At 43.1% G+C, this 16477-nt stretch overlaps 1 protein-coding gene across 4 annotated transcripts in view; it reads right to left on the bottom strand.

The window, feature by feature from the left end:
• Positions 1-16477, bottom strand: part of Btd (biotinidase) — a 53105-nt gene that overhangs the window by 6658 nt on the left and 29970 nt on the right. For 2 of the 4 annotated variants that reach the window (XM_035453272.1, XM_027389517.2), the window contains one exon: positions 14696-16169. The exons of 1 other annotated variant lie outside the window; for it this stretch is intronic. In XM_035453272.1, coding sequence (XP_035309163.1) covers positions 14997-16169 — 1173 coding nt within the window. In that variant the 3' untranslated portion in view covers positions 14696-14996. Of the gene's footprint in view, positions 1-14693; positions 16170-16477 lie in introns of those variants that run through there. One more of the 4 variants, XM_035453271.1, reaches the window with a different exon arrangement.

Here is a 16477-nt window from a genome sequence, read left to right as displayed (position 1 = left end):
TTTTGTCCTTAAAAATTTAGTGGCATTTAAGTAAAGTTATCTTAGACTTTTGAACTTACCTGAATGAATCTTTCTAATGTATTAAGTGTCTATTCCTTCCCTCCTATCTATCTGTGGGTAGCAATGGGCAGAATGGTGTTGGTATCCTTCAATGACTAATAATTTGATCTTGAGACAGTGTAAGCAGAAAGTGATAAAATATGATTGAGATAACCTGCTAAGGAAGACAGAATGAGCTTCATGGAAGAGGTGGCACAGAGACTGGACATGGAGGAACAAGTGATCTTTACACCAAGCCGCCCGAGCCCAGTCACCACGTTAAAGCCCCAAATAACACACAGAGATAAATATTAGGTATAATGCTGCTGGCCAATGACTAGGATTCCTTATACGCTTACTCTGTCTTAAGTATCAGCCATAGCCATAAAATAAATATATATATATATATATATATATATATATATATATATATATTAGAGAGAGAGAGAGAGAGAGAGAGAGAGAGAGAGAGAGAGAGAGAGAGAGAGAGAGACTTATCTGATTGAGGACATTTGTGGTGTGCCTCCTCTCTTGTTGGGCTCACATGGGGAGGAGAAAGAACACGACTTCCTGCTTGTCCCTGCTTATATTCTGAGTCTGCCTGCTTTGTCACTTCCTGCCTGGATCACAAGACTTGACTTTATTTCCCAGGATCCTCCTTGACTCCTAGTCCTGCCTAACTTGCTACCTCATTGGCCGAACAGTGCTTTACTCAACAACCAACAAGATAAACATACACAGAAGGACATCCTCCATCAAACAAGTATGATTAAAGCAGGTGAAGAGGCTACGTGATTTAGGTTCCAGAACAGAGCTACATGGGGATGCAGTGCTGTTAGCATCCCTGAATGTGAATAGAGATTGTAAGAAACCATAAGGAACTTATGTTACTGGCATCAAAACCATAGAGATATTAATAGCTGGTTGGAGCAACAGATAATGGGAGCTTTAATCTTTCTTGAAATCATTTCTGCAGGTAACAATAATAGGAAAAGGCCAGTACAGCATTTATCATGTGCCAGGCAGAGTTGTAAATGCTTGAAATACATTATCTCTTAATCCCCATAACTGTCCTATGAGGTAGGTACTGTTAACAGAATTTAACATATGGAAAGAGATGAAATAGTTTTTTACCAGAGTGTTAATTTTTAAAACCTGAATTCCAATGCAGGCAGTCCTCCTTTGGTATGATCCTTTAGTGGTCTTTAAACATGTTTGCTGATTTTCTGCTTTTTATCTTGACTTCAAAACTATTAAGTTCCCTTTAGTTTTATTCTCACACGTCACTATTTTTAGAACAAACAAATTTGGTCACAACTGATACTGAACACCTGCTACTTGCAAAGGACCTGAGGCTCTGGGTGTAGACAGGTAAGGGAGGATATAAAGTCACACTCACCCAGTGATGGGGTGGCTCCAGGAAGCCCACCATCTGCTCACCTCTCAGTTACTGTTGCCCTCTTAAGCACCCTATATCTTACTTCCTTAAAATAACCCTCATGCCTTTGCAGGTTGGCTGACAGAGGTTTATTAGAGTGACTGCTTTAAGCTCAGGCCTACACAGGGCTTTGCCACCTTTTAGACCTCCATTTGTATCATCTGTGTTCTCCCTTGAGCGTGGATTGAAACAATAGGAAGTTACATGGAAATTTTCATGAGCCTGGAAGGAATTGTGACCACACCAACATGATTCATACCCTCTGTGTATCACATCTTACAGCCACTCCATTGAGTTTAACAAGTGGCATGGCAAACCCAGCCTTTAGGATAGGGGAGGATGGTTTGGGTGCAGTGTCCACAATTTGTAGTTCTAAGATGATGTGCCAACTACTTGGTTGCACTTGAAAGTCTTTATTTCATGCTTTGTTTTTATGCTCACACTCCTGTTTGTTTCCTTTGAAACAGAGCCTTGCTTTATAGCCTAAATTGACATTAAACTTGTAATCCCCCTGCTCCCACCAAGTACTTCATTTACAAGTGTGTACTGCCAGCTGGGCAGTGGTGGCACACACCTTTAATCCCAGCACTCGGGAGGCAGATGCAGGCGGTTCAAGACCAGCCTGGTCTACAAGGGCAAGTTCTAGAACAGCCTCCAAAGCCACCAAGAAACCCCCCGGGGGTGGGGTGGGGGGGGAGGCATGTACTGTACTGCCACCATGCTCAGTTCTTGGTTCCCTTCTAGTGTGGGTGGGATCTGAAGGTGGAGAGGTTTGGGGAAGTCAGATTGACTATTGTTGATTTTACTTTTTTCCAAAGGTAGAGAACAAACTTCTGCCTATCTCAACCTCCAGAAGAATCTAGTCTTCTCTTTAGTTCTTACTGTGATCATCCTTTCCAAAGCAGATGCTAGCCTAAAGGAAGATTATAAGGTTTGCCTAATGGCTGCTTTAAAATAAGAAAAGATGGTGATGGACAGACAATGTTGTCTACTGCCAGTTCTCCATCCTTCAGCACTGCTGTGTCTCTATCCCTGCCTCATTTCCTGAGTTGTTTTTCATTTCTTTCTGGTTATTCACTCTTGCATTCTGCCTCCTGGGATTGTTTTTAATTTTTTATTTAATTTAGAAACAGTCTTATTTTACTTATCAATCCCAGTTCCCTCTTTTATGTCCCCCCACCCCCCAATCCCATTCCTCATCCACTCCTCAGGGAGAGTGAGGCCTTCCATGGGGGAATCATCAAAGTCTGTCACATCATTTGGGGCAGGGCCTAGATCCTCCCCCGTGTATCTAGGCTGAGAGAGTATCCCTCCATGGGGGAATGGGCTCACAAAGATCATTGGTGCACTAAGAATAAATACTGGTTCCACCGCAAGAGGCTCCACAGACTGTCCAAGCCTCCTGTCACCCACATTCAGGTGGCCTGGTTCGGTCCTTTGCTAGTTCCCCAGTTGTCTGTCTGGGGTCCATGAGCTCCAGCTAGTTCGGGTCAGCTGTTTCTGTGGGTTTCTCCAGCATGGTGTTAACCCCTTTGCTCATCACTCCTCCCTCTCTAAAACTGGATTCCAGGAGTTCAGCTCAGTGCTTAGCTGTGGATCTCTGCTTATGCTTCCATCAACTACTGGATGAAGGCTGTAGGATGGCATTTAAGGTAGTCATCAAGCTCATTATAGGGGAAGGGTATTTAAGGTAGCCTCTCCACTATTGCCTAGATTCTTGCTTTTGTTTTTAAAGAAAGAAAAAATGGCTTTTTAAATGTTTTATTAAGAAAAATGCCTTTCAGCATTAATTATAGGTGATGGGTTTACTATATTTCTGCCTGCTGTTTTTATTAGAATTTGAAACAAAATTTGAGTAGTGATTTACGCTCAAAATATTTCTTCCTCTCTTTTTTAAACTCAAATAAGGTTTCAATTTTAATGCTTATTTTCCATACTCAACAGACATTTTTTTAAGCTCATGGTATGTCGGAAGCATGGTCTAAAATATTGGAGACACACTGGCACTGGTGATATCCTTGCCCTCAGAGTGCTTATGCTTTGATCAGACAGACAAAAAAGTTCCAGATACTTAACTTGCCAGAAAAAAAAAATTGGAGAGTAATGCTGATTGAGTCCTGATGTGTGAGAAAAGCCCTTGAGGATGAGAGAGAGGGTCACTTGTTTATACACTAATGATCACACAAATATTTCTGGTATAAGGTAACAGAAGATGTTACTGAATATGTAGAAGAATGTTCAGACTCCTGGTAGCAGTAGAGGATGGAAGTCGTCTTTTAAGATATGTTTCTTTTTATGATTTATTTATTAAGTACACAGCCTTCTGCTTGCAGGCAGAAAAGGGTACCAGATTGAATGACGGATGGCTGTGAGCCATCGTATGGGGGCTGGGAATTGAACTTGGGACCTCTAGGAGAACAGCTGGTACTCTTAACCACTGAGCCATCTCCCCAGCCCAGAAGTAGAGGATGGAGATGCTGAGCTAGGCTGTCAGCTCCAATCACAGCATGCCACAGATTAACCCAAGCATCTTTATTGTTTTTGTTGTTTGGGGGTTTTTGTTCATTTGTTTGAGCTGTTGTGAGTTGAACACAAGGCCTCAGATACTCTAGGCAAATGCTCTACCACAGAGCCCTATTTCTAGCCCTTCGTTTTTCTTTTGAGCTAGTTTGTTTAGTATAAGCCCTCTTTGAATGCCTGTTAACAACATTAACTTGATTTGCCTCCAGATAACCTTAAAGATGGCACACCACTTGAGTTGGAGAAGCACTGTTTCCTAAAGCATGAGCTTTATACAAATAAATGATCAGTAAGAACATCGGTAAGTTGATTCTTCTCTGATACTCAAAAGTAACAGCAAGCACTGTGACTAATAGGCTTTGGTCTAACAGACAGAATGCATATTGCATATGGACAGGAAAACTTTCTGCTTATCCTCTGTTGCCTTGGTAGCCTGGCATGAGCCCACATTTTGATCACTAAGGCACAGCATACATGAAAGAAAAGTTCTTTGTGGTTCTGATGGGTGAAGCCTTAAAACAGGAAATTCCAAAACCCACGAGAAAGAATGAAGAGAATCCAAGGCAAAGTTGCTTCTGGAGGAGTTGTCTCCTTTCAGCTGAGCAGCCATGAATGTTAGTAGCATGTTAGTAGCTGGCCAGCAGTGGTGCACACCTTTGATCACAGCACTAGGGACATGAGATTGGGGAAAGGCCTGCAGTTGCCTGCAACTCTGATGTAGGAACAGGGCATGAGAACTACAGTCAAAGGTTGAGCATCAGGATCTGTGTTCAGGTCTCCCACCTCCATTCTTCCTGTGAAGCTGTGTGTCCAGAGCCTGCTAGAGGCTCTATATCCGGTGAAGGGGCTTATACTTGACTGGAAGTTTCCAAGCCAAGGGAAGAAGGATGCTGGGGCCTTAGGAGTGTCCAGTCCATGTACCCAAGAGGCCTGATACCTTACCAGTTGAGCTGAGAGAAGACTTAGGATAGGCTTTCTCATTGCCTTAAAGAACTGTTCTGTTGCTTGCATTCTGACTCCCAACAAAGATAGGTAAGATAGGTAGTAAGAAAAGGAAGGGCCAGTCTCCATCAAGGAGGTGGTGACCAGAGAATATGCCACCATATTCACTAGCACATCCTTGGAGTGGACTTCAAGAAGCATGCCTCGGGTGCTCAGAAAGTTCAAAACATTTACTATCAAGTATGGAAACTCCAAATGTGCACATTAATGCCAGGCCCAACAAAGTTCTGGGCCAAAAGAATAATGTATTTGTGTGCATCTTCAGAAATTTGTAGACAGTATAGAGAACTGTCTATATGTCAAATACAGTCATGAAACTTCAGTTAATAAAAAAGCCTTTGTCACATGATGTCAGTGAAAATGGCAGAATAAGCAGTTTTTAAATTTGCCTCCACAGAAGCAGTGATAAAACTATTTCAGAATCAAATTTCTCAAAAGTGGACATTATTAATGGCTGCCGGCAACCTCCAGAATGTGTTTAGGAAAAAAACACTGGCTGTAAGAACAGCAAGTGTCCCAGCCTTTGACTGGTTGGATCCCTTACTCTCCAGCTCTTGTAGTAGCTTGGAAACAAGCAAACCACATTCCTGATAGAGCCTGGCAACTACTAGACAGCAAAGCTATTGCTCTTTCAAAGCAACATTCCCATTCTTGCCCTGTGTTCAAATTCCTAATCTTGTTGTTTGACACTTAACAATAGAGTATCAGAACCAATGATGCAAAAGTTGAAGTTGATGCATCCACTTTTACACTGATTTCCCTACCTGTTAACCAGTAACAGGAGACTAGCAGGTGAAAATGAGCAGTCATAGTTGATCTCAGCAGTAGCAGCAACAGTTGCACATAGTGGACAATTTCTGTGAAGTGGATTATTTCACAACAGCAAAATATATATCCATCTGAAACACAAAGTAGACTGCATTCTGGAATATAAAACATGCCTTAGACTTAAAACGGCAGGAAATACAGGGTCTGCTCTTGGATACTGATACCATTGAGTTAGAAATCAATACAGGAGAAAACACTAGAAGATTAACATATATAAACCAAGCAGGTCAAAGAAGATACTGTAATGTTTAAAACAATGAATTAAATGAAATGTAAAGAACTTTTTGTGTTGCTACTCAAGCAGTCTTTTAAGTGTAAAAGTTCCTGTCATTGACTGTTCATACTAGGAAAAAAAAAATCTGAGATCAACCATGTGAGCATTCCAATTTAAGAGACTAGAAAAAGCAGAGTAAGTTAAATCCAAAGTAATTAAAAAGCAACAAATAAAAGTAGAGACTCACACCAGCACTCAGGAGGCAGAGGCAGGTGGATTTCTGTGAGTTCCAGGACAGCAAGGGCTACACAGAAATCCTGTCTGGAAAAACAAAAACAAAACTAGAAATTGAAAGTAATTTCCTTAGCAAGATAGGAAATCTAACAACTGGTGCTGTGCAAAGATGGATAGAAGTCTTTATCACCCCTCCTCCCAAAGGCACAGTGAGAAGATTTGACTACGGAGCCCATGGACATGAACAATAAAGGATTGCCAAGAGCAACTTCCTACAGATTTTGTAATCTAGATTAAATAGACCAGTTCATTGAAAGACAATTAATGAAAAGCCACAAAAGAAAAATGAGTATGTATTACATTAAATGAATTTGTAAAACTGACAAAAAGATAAACTGGAATAATATTTCATGTTAATACACCATCAATGTGAGCATATCAGATTCCCCCATGTGTAGAGTCAATACAGCCCAAATGAAAATCCCAGCCAGTTTATTTTGTAAGCAAATTGATTCTAAAGCATGTATAGACGGAAAAGACCAGAACCGCTCATAAAACATTGGAGAATAAACAGCTGACAGGAGTTGACTTCATAGCATAATGTAAAGCTATAGTAGACAACAGACTACTGACTAGAGAGTATGACATGGCAGAGGGGAACTGGAACAGAATAGAGAGTTCAGGTATAAGAGTCACATCATCAAGACAAAAACATTTAGAAAAACTACTGGGATTCATGGATATCTAATGAAAGTCAGTCTAGGCACAGAATATACACACTTAGAACCTAGTTAAATTGATTGCAGATCTAAATGTAAAACTTAGGTGATGCCATAGGTGACAGTGTCAATGCCTTTGGATTTGGGCACTGACTTTAGGTACACTACCAAAGGCACAATCTATGGAAAGAAACTAGATCTCAATAAAATTCATAAATTCTGCTTTGCAAAAGTTGACTGTAACAGTATGAAAGACAAGCCATTGACTCAGATAAAATACTAACAAGAGACATAGCAGATACAGTAATGTTACTTAAAATATACAAATGACTTCAAAATCAATTGTAACCCTTTGTGGAAAACAGACCACAGACTTTGCCAAACATCTCACCCAACCAGATAAACCATATTCTCTCCTTATTTGTGGTTTCACTGTAAACCAGAAAATTTGAGTGTCAAAAATCCAGAAGTAAGCAATCCTCAAGTTATTCTTCCATGTGGTGAAACAACTTCCAATTCTGCTCTGTCCAAGGAGGGACACAGATCATCCCCTTGCTCTACATACACATGCTGGACACACCAACACCTGCTGATCACTTAGCCATCCTGGCTATCACATTGCTACAGTCTCAGTGCTGGTGTTCAGCTCAGCCTAACTGTGCCTAATGGCCCCCAAGCTTAAGCAGTGCTCTGAAAAGCAGGCACACTGTTGAGAAGCCATATGGTGTTTGCTGCAGCAAAAAGTGAAACTTGCTCAGTGGTGAAGAGTGCTTGTTCTTCCAGAGTTTGGCTCCCCACCCATATTAGGTGGCTAAGAACTGCTTATAATTCCATCTCCAAGTGATCTATTCCCTTTTCTAGCCTCTCTGAGCACCTGCACTTCATTGTGCAATGAAATGGCTCAGCCAGTAAAGGAGCTTTCCATCCAGTTTGACCACGTGATTTTTGATCCTTGAGAGTCTAATGAAGAAGAAAGAAAAGAAAGGAAGAAAATAATCAACTCCCACAAACTGCCCCCTGACCTCCATATGCACATTATGTATATACACAGTAATTTTTTAAAAAATTGGAGGTGATGATGCACAACTGCAGGCAAATCTCTGTGAGCTTGAGGGTAGCCTGGTTTACAGACGAGTTGTAGGGCAGCCAGGGCTACACACAGAAACCCTGTCTCAAAAAAGAAAGGAAAAGAATGGAAATGTCTGAGGGCACTGGCTGGCTTAGCCACCTTCCCAGAAACAGGAACCTTGAGCCCAGGGAAGTAAAGAGATGTATGAACCCAAAGCCACACAGCAATTTTGTAAGATACCAAGCCTTCTCTCACCTCCCCAAACAGTTCTCTTAAAATCTGGTGTGTCATTCTTCTTAATTTTTCCTAATGTTACTTTTTAGGGATGAATCTGTATTTTTGTTTGTTTGTTTGAGACAGGGAACTCATTCTGTAGACCAGGCTGACCTTGAACTCACAGAGATCCACCTGCCTCTGTCTCCTGAGTGTTGGAATTAAAGGCGTGCACCACCACTGCCTAACTACATATGTCCATTTTACATGTTCAACATAAATCATTCATTCCTTGGAAAGATCTGAGATAGAGCATTCAGGGCGTGTAGAATGTAAGGCTCATACTGTATACTTTCTGCAAAAACACAAATGTTCTTTTACATATTAAGTTCAGTTAGTATGCTAAACTATTGGTTCACGTACAAGTACATCTTTGTGCTTATAGTTTATCAAAACAGTCATTTGCTTCATATATGCATCAAACTCTTTTATATAAATTTTATTTAAATTAGAAACAATCTTATTTTATGTATCAATCCCAGTTCCCTCTCCCTCCCAACCTCCCATACGACCCACCAACCAACCACCCCCATCCCATCCACTCCCCAGGGAGGGTGAGACCTTCCATGAGGGATCATCAAAAAATCTGTCAGGTCATTTGGGCCAGGGCCTTGGCCCTCCCCCGTGTATCTAGGCTAAGAGAGTATCCTACCATGGGGAATGGGCTCCCAAAGTCCGTTCGTGCACTAGGGATACATCCTTGTTCGGCTGCCAGAGGTCCCATAGACTGCCCAGTTCTCCATAGACACCCATGTACAGGGGGCCTGGTTTGGTCCTATGTTGGTTCCCCAGCTGTCAAAACTTGGGTTCCCACTTGCTCAGGTCAGCTGTTTCTGTGGGTTTCCCCAGCATGGTCTTGACCCCTTTGTTTGTCACTCCTCCCTCTCTGCAACTGGATTCCAGGAGTTCAGCTCAGTGCTTAGCTGTGGATTTCTGCTTCTGCTTCCATCAGCTACTGGATGAAGGCTCTAGGATGGCATTTAAGGTAGTCATCATTCTCATTATAGGGGAAGGGCATTTAAGGTAGCCTCTCCACTATTGCTTAGAATTCTAGTTGGGGTCATCCTTGTGGATCTCTGGACAATTCCCTAGTACCAGATTTCTCTTTAAACCTATAATGACTCTCTCTATTGATGTGTCTCTTTTCTTTCTCTCCTCTATTCATCTCCAGACTCAATCTTCCTGATCCGTCATGTTCACCTTACCCCTCCTCTTCGCCCTTCTCTTCCTCCTACCTCCCTCCCTCCTCTCCCCATGCTCCCAATTTGTTCAGGAGCTCTTGTCCCTTTACCCTTTACCATGGTATCATGTATATCTCTCTTGCAGTCCTCCTTGTTTCCTAGCTTTTCTGGAGGTGTGGATTGTAATCTGGTAATTTTTTGCTCTATGTCTAATATCATACGTCAAACTCTTGATATAGTTCAGCCCCATTTGCAACAGTTCCCATAAAAGTACATCATGGCCCAGAGGATACATCCCTCTTTGTTCTTTTAATGTTTTCAGAAAACTCTGAATTGCAGCTATTCTTTGATGATACATTAATTTTTACTGAAAATATCTTTGTTGTTTCTGAATGTGGGGCATTGTCTTGGTTGTGATGGCCTTGTGAGAGGGCTCAGAGGGTAAAGGTGCTTTCCTCCAGGTCTGACAACCTGAATTCAATCCTCAGCGCCTACATGACAGGAGAATGAGCTCCTGCAGGTTGTCCTCTAGCTTTCACAGTGAAACTGGTTACATGTGCCCCACACAAATCAATATAGGATTGTTGTTTTTAACTGACACAGGATAAATGTGACTGTTAGCAATATAAGAGGAAAACATCAGATTCATGGAAAGAAGCTGACACTAGATTACCTACCCTTCAGAATGAGCTCTCTTATGATAGAGAGCTTGGCAGCCATAGGAGCCTTGTAGAGGCCTATAGTGGAAAAGCATTTGAAGAGTTGTATCATACCTTAATACCATGTATAGCACAATGGCACCTCAAAGGGAGAAGAGAAGAGCCTTCCTTCTAGATCCCATGGACAAGGAGGTATGTGACTTATAGATATGCAGCAGGGTAGGTATCGTCATTCCATTTAATCCTGCTTAGGCTGGCATAGGAGCATATCTGAGGAGCATAAGCAGGCACTCAATACGACCATAAACTAAACTTGCAGCTGTAAGTTGGGAAGAGTAGAGCAAGGGCAGCTAGAGGGCTGTGATCTTAACAGTGGAGCATGCCTGCAATCCCAATATCGGAGAGGCTGGAAGCAGAAGAATCAGGAATTCTAAGCCAGCCTGGCATAGTACTACATCTAATCAATATTAAAGTTAGGATGAGTAACTCCAAAAAACTCTAAACACACATTCTCTCTCTCTCTCTCTCTCTCTCTCTCTCTCTCCCTATCCTTCCCCCTCCCCATTCCTCTCCCCCTCCCTTTTCCCCTCCCTCCCTTAAATTGTACTTTTTTGTGGAATATTATTTTAACTGGGCAAAGATAGGTAACATTTGTTTCTGCTGCCTTTGTTAATGATGTAAGACTGTTACTTTTTTGTGCTGCATTTGTTTAATTATGAAAAGATGTGTTGCATTTGTTTCACCTTGCCTGCCTAAGGCACCTGATTGGTCTAATAAAAACAACTGAATGGCCAATTGCTAGGCAGGGCTGGCAGGCATCAAGAATAAATAGGAGGAGAAATCTAGGCTTTAGAAGAATGAGAGAAGAAGGATGAAAGAGAAAGAAGGAGTCACCCAGGGCCAGTCAGCAGCTGCCAGATACCAGAAGCAGTGAAAGTAAGATATACAGAAGGAAAGGAAAGTAAGAAGCCCCAAGGCAAAAGGAAGATAACTCCAAACAGGTTAATTCAAGTTAAAAGATCAATCCAGAAATGAGCCTAAGCTAGACTGAGCATTCAAAACTAATAAGTCTCCTTGCTATGATTTGGGAGCTGGTTGGTGACCAAAAAGAAAAGGCCTGGTACAGTTCTTTATTCTAAATTCTAGCAGTTGTTGCTTTTCCTAAAATGACTATATTTTTGCACTCCACTTTGGTGAGCCCACTAGCTGGTTATGCATGACTTAGAAGAGGACTAGGGCCTCTGAAACTTAGTAGCAACAGGGAGAATCCTTTCAAATGGCATCACTCCCCAGCTTACCACCACCACTGTTGTTTGTGCAGAGACCCACAGTCTTCCACAGCTAGCAGGGACACAGTAACCACTAATGTCTCCTCATTGGCCTTTCATAGTTTTAATTTCTTTAAGATTGTCAAGCAGCCCAAACCATATGGTTCACTGATGCTGGTCTGATTGATTGCTGCATAACAAGCCATCCCAGAACCGGGCAGCTCCAAACCACAGTCACTTCTTTTCTGTAACCAGTCTCCAGCTTGGGTTAGGCAAAATGGAGATGGTGTGCCTCTTGCCTTTAGATATTATAGTGCCTCTGGAGCTTTGGAGTCCGTTTCTCAGAGGGCAGCAGAGTATTTTCTGGGGCTATAAGCTGGCCAGGGCTGAGGTTGGGGGGCACATTCACCCTGTGAGCCTGCACATATGGTCTGCAGTTTTGAGTAGCTGTTTGTGGTCACGGAAGCAGTGCAGCCTCCACAGTCCTCACAGATATCATGCTATGCATCCCAGTTTTGAGTTTAAACAAACTTTTTGTTGGTTTATGTTTGTATGTTTTTGAGACAAGATCGCACTATATGGCCCAGGTAGGCCTCAGTCTTTCAATTCTCCTGCCTCAGCCTTTTTTGTGCTGGAGTTGCAGGTGTGTACCACCATGGCTGGTTTAAACCTAGCCCTATTGAACAGTACTGTAACTTTAGAATCCATTTGGTATTTATTCAAAAGCTGTGAAGCTTGCAGATTTGTTACAGTAGTCATCATTAACTAACATAGTCTCATGCTGTTTCACCCATGAAGTAGTCGCTCACGCAGGTTTTCCTGGGTGTCAGCAGTGGGCATTTGCCCCTGTAGCATGGGTGGTAGACACTGGAACTGGGCCAGTCTCTTCAAGAAGTTTTTTTTTTTTTTCTTTTTGCTTCTGTAGGTTTCCAGTGTTAAGCTCAGTGTGAATACATCTCATTGTGCTCTTCCTTCCTTTGTGAGAAAAGCCAGTTAAGCACAGCTGCACCTCCAGAAGAGCCCACACAGACTAAGCAAGCCACTTCCCCCAAGTCTGCCTCCACCAAAAGTACACTTGGCTTCCTGCCTGCGTGCTGTGGTCAGGATTGCCAATTGCATCCTAAACTTAAGGATCATAGTTAACAAAAGCATATCACAACCATTAGTCATCCGTACATTTTTATCCAGAAATGGTTAGTCTTACTCATTTTCCCATTCTTCCCTTTGTTCTGCCATCTGGCTGCTGCTTTTAATTGTGAGAGTCTTTTTGTTCTGCCACCATTATTTGCTGTTGCCCTTCTGTCTATAAGAGCAATTCATTCTGAATTGTCATTAGAGAGTGACTTTCAGGAGGTTCTGGGTTCCAGTCAGCATAACACAATGCAGATTTGACAGGTGCCTAGGATTGTCACTTACTGAGGGGACTGGTTCAGGACAGGTCTGTATTCAGGATGATCCTTTCTATACCTGCTTCTCATGCTGGTTTGGGTCATCTTGGCATGAAGTAATGATATGCATCTTTAAGAGACTTCCTGCCTCTAGGTTTGGGGGCAGGGAAGCAGCATAGACTAGGCAGCCACATCTGGAGCCATGTCCGGCCTGCTAGCTCCTCCCTCCTGGCAATGTCTGCTCTGAGAGGGCAGGAGGAGACTGTCATCTGGTGGGAGAGGTCCTGCACCATTCCTGGGGAACTTCTAGGGGCACAGGAATCCCAGGACTTCCTGAGGGACTTGAATTGTTCATCCCTGCTCATTTCCTCAAGACTTGACTCATTCCAAGCCTTTGCAAGCAGTGAGTCAACCAGGGCTGGGGCCACCGGGTGCGTTTCCGTTTTGGCATAATGGCTCACTCCAGGGAAGAGACAGCACCCCGTTTAATCACACTGCCTAGCCCTGTGCAGTTACAGTGGACATCGAGGTGATATTTGCAAGACCTGTCCACTAGAATCCAGGATACATACTCGGGTACTCTGCCAAGGGTGAGAAGAGGGACTTACCTGCCAGAAAATGGGAAGAGTTGAGTTTTCATATCATACAGTTTGGTGATTTTGTTATTGGTTTTTGTTTTGTTTTGTTTTTTTGTTTTTTTTTTTTTGGCGGGGACAGGGACTCACTATCCCTGGCTGTCATGGAACTTCCTATGTAGACTAAGCTGGGCTAGAACTCACAGAAATCTGCTTGCCTCTACATCTACCTTGCAGGTGACCCCATGGCACATGTGCCCACACACATGGGCACACTCGCATGTACATACACACACACACACACACACACACACACACACACACTCTCTCTCTCTCTCTCTCCCCCTCCCTCTCTCTCTCTCTCTTACACACACACACACACACACACACACACACACACACTTTTAAAGGAATTAAGTAGCAACAGTTAAGGGGCAAATGTCAGAAGATTATCCATTCTGCACTCAAAAAATTATAATAGAAACAATTACTGTGTATAGAAGTGAAATATTAAAAAAAAGAAGTGAAATATTTTTAAATGGCTTTGAAACACTGGATGCAAATTACGTATCAGTGGCCTATAAATGTCTTCGCCATACTACCCATAGTTTCTCAGTTTCTGGTGTGCAGCTGTTACTGTGGGCCCTTGCCCTATGCTTCTGTGGGCCCTTGGAAAACACCTGCTGTGACAAAAGTGTGTCTGCAGCAGGCTGACCAGGCAGCTCCCACAGCTTAGGCTATCTAGGGTACCCAACCTCTCTGCATGAGGGAGACCTATTGGGTGCAAATTCAATTAGAGCAGTCCCACTGTATCTCACATAGTTGAGCAAAGCTAAACCAATGGATTAAGGTCTCTGGACCCCCTGGATGAGACACCTTGGACGGAATAATTCTATTACTCATGTTTCCTAGCCTGGCCTTGCTCAACACTTCAACCCCTTCCCCCCTTCCCCAGCACCGCATTCCTCCGATTATTCCAAGGCCTGCCTACACACATCCAGCTACTGACAGCAAGGCACATGTGAGAAAACCTCTCTTCTGTTTTGAAGAGCTGTTTCTATGGCTGCATTTCAAATGGTGCTGGTGGCTCTGGACAGAGTCCCTGTTGACTAGTATAGGACCGGTCACCACAGCAGCCCTTTACCCAGATTTTGCTTTGAGAGTTGTCTGTTCCTTACCACAGAAAGTGGTAAGGTTTTGGAGGTTTGAGGTTTGGAGAATGTTGACATTCCCACCCAGGATGTGTCACTATATCAACAATGGAAAACAAAACAAAAAAACAGTGCTCTGTGGAACTGTAAAATAGTAACTGGTGTTTATTTTTTTATTTTAGCATTTAAAACCAATTGTGTAGTGGGAAGAAGGTGTGGCTTGAAAAAGAATGAGAATAGAAAATACCAGAAAATGTCTCAATCATTATGTAGAAAGGAAGGAGGAACTGCCTCTCCCATCTTCCCTACCATTCCCAGGGTGAGATACGGAAGTGGTTTTCTACCCTCTGGGTAGAGTTGGTTGGTCCCAGCACTTAGTATCTGTGGCCTGTGGAAAAGCATGCTAGCAGAGCCCATCCCACTGACCACACACATTTCCTAGTCCCTCTCATACAACCGCCCATAGAGAGCTGCTGTCACCAAGCCAGAGGACAGTCCACTCTTCCTCAAGAAATAGTGGTCATTCTCCCACCCTAGCTGGTTAGGGGTATCCAGAGTCATCCCTGAGGTAAGAAATAAAGGAAAGATAAAGGAAGTGCTGAAGTTGCCCCACAGGTGAAAGTCAAATAGGCCCTGTGCCTCTGTGATCTCCTGGCCACAAGTGTCAAAGCCAAGACCCCCACACTTGACCAGGGCACAGACTTGAATGTAGTATGTGCCATGCACTGTGTGAAGTCCGTCAAAGACACCCAGGGCATACAGCTCTTTGGACAGAGTGGGCCTTTCATAGAGTAAGTGACAACAGAGGCTGTTAGAGCAGACCTGGAGATAGCCTTCCTTTCCCCAGACAGGGACCAAGGTGAAATTGTCATACATCATCTCTGAGTGGAAAGTAGGTGGTGCATTCATGTTCCACTTGGCAGCCTCATCGCAGTGCACTTCCTGGGCATCCTTCTCACAGTATGGGTCACCGGACACAATTTTTAAGAACTTACTATGGGATGGGTCCATTTCACTAGTTGCATTCTCTTTCCCAACAAGGCCCTGTGGGTTTGTGGCTACCTGAGCAATTATAAGGTGGCCGTCAGGATTGTCCATGTCATGGTACCAAAAGGACTGAAGAGGAGTGTGTATGCCACTGCCAGTCATCCCCAGAGTCGGGTGGTGGATGTTAGCTGCCAGAACACTGACACCAAAGGCAGTGGCCAATGCTTTCTGAATTTCAATGGCTGCCAAGAGTGGCAGCTGGTTCATCCAGGCCGTGGGGTACACAATGTGCTTCACCTCAGAGTCTCTGAGAAGACGGATGGTGGGGTCAAAGAACAGGATATCAAAGCAAGTGAACATGCCAAACTTGCCAGCAAAGGGGGTATCAAAGGTGATGAGGTCCACGTTAGCCGGGGTGTCAAAGGCTGCCTCAAAGTACAGGTTGTGCTTACGGTAGCGGTCAACAAGGGTTCCATTGTTGCTGAACACCACATTTGTATTAAACTGGTATCTCCCATCATGTGGGCACTCAGGGTCACTGCGAAGGCAAGGCTGCTTTGTTCCGAGATTGGCCACCAAGAACATCTGTCCCTTCATGGCCATACAACTCAGGCGCTGGAGGACCTGAGGTGGGTAATAAATAAATTTAAATCTGCCTTTTGTATCATATTTTCAGTAGAAAAGTTCCTGTATTGTGTCGATTATATATAAACAGCTATCATAAGTCAGTAAGAACAAACTTGTGAGCGCATACAGAGGATATGAACAGGTAAGTCACAGGACAAATATAAGAAGCACTTGCAACGATGCTTAAACTGAACAGTGACATCAAAATGTAAATTAAGTGAGAGAGTTTTCACCTTTGTTAGAATGGTGAAAGCTCAATGGAGTATTCCATCTCTCTCTCTCTCTCTCTCTGTATTTTGTTTTGT

This window comes from Cricetulus griseus (genome assembly GCF_003668045.3).
Source record: "Cricetulus griseus strain 17A/GY chromosome 1 unlocalized genomic scaffold, alternate assembly CriGri-PICRH-1.0 chr1_1, whole genome shotgun sequence".
Classification (NCBI taxonomy): Eukaryota; Metazoa; Chordata; class Mammalia; order Rodentia; family Cricetidae; genus Cricetulus; species Cricetulus griseus.
The sequence above is the reverse complement of the archived record's forward strand: the minus strand, read 5'-3'. Positions and strand labels throughout refer to the sequence as shown.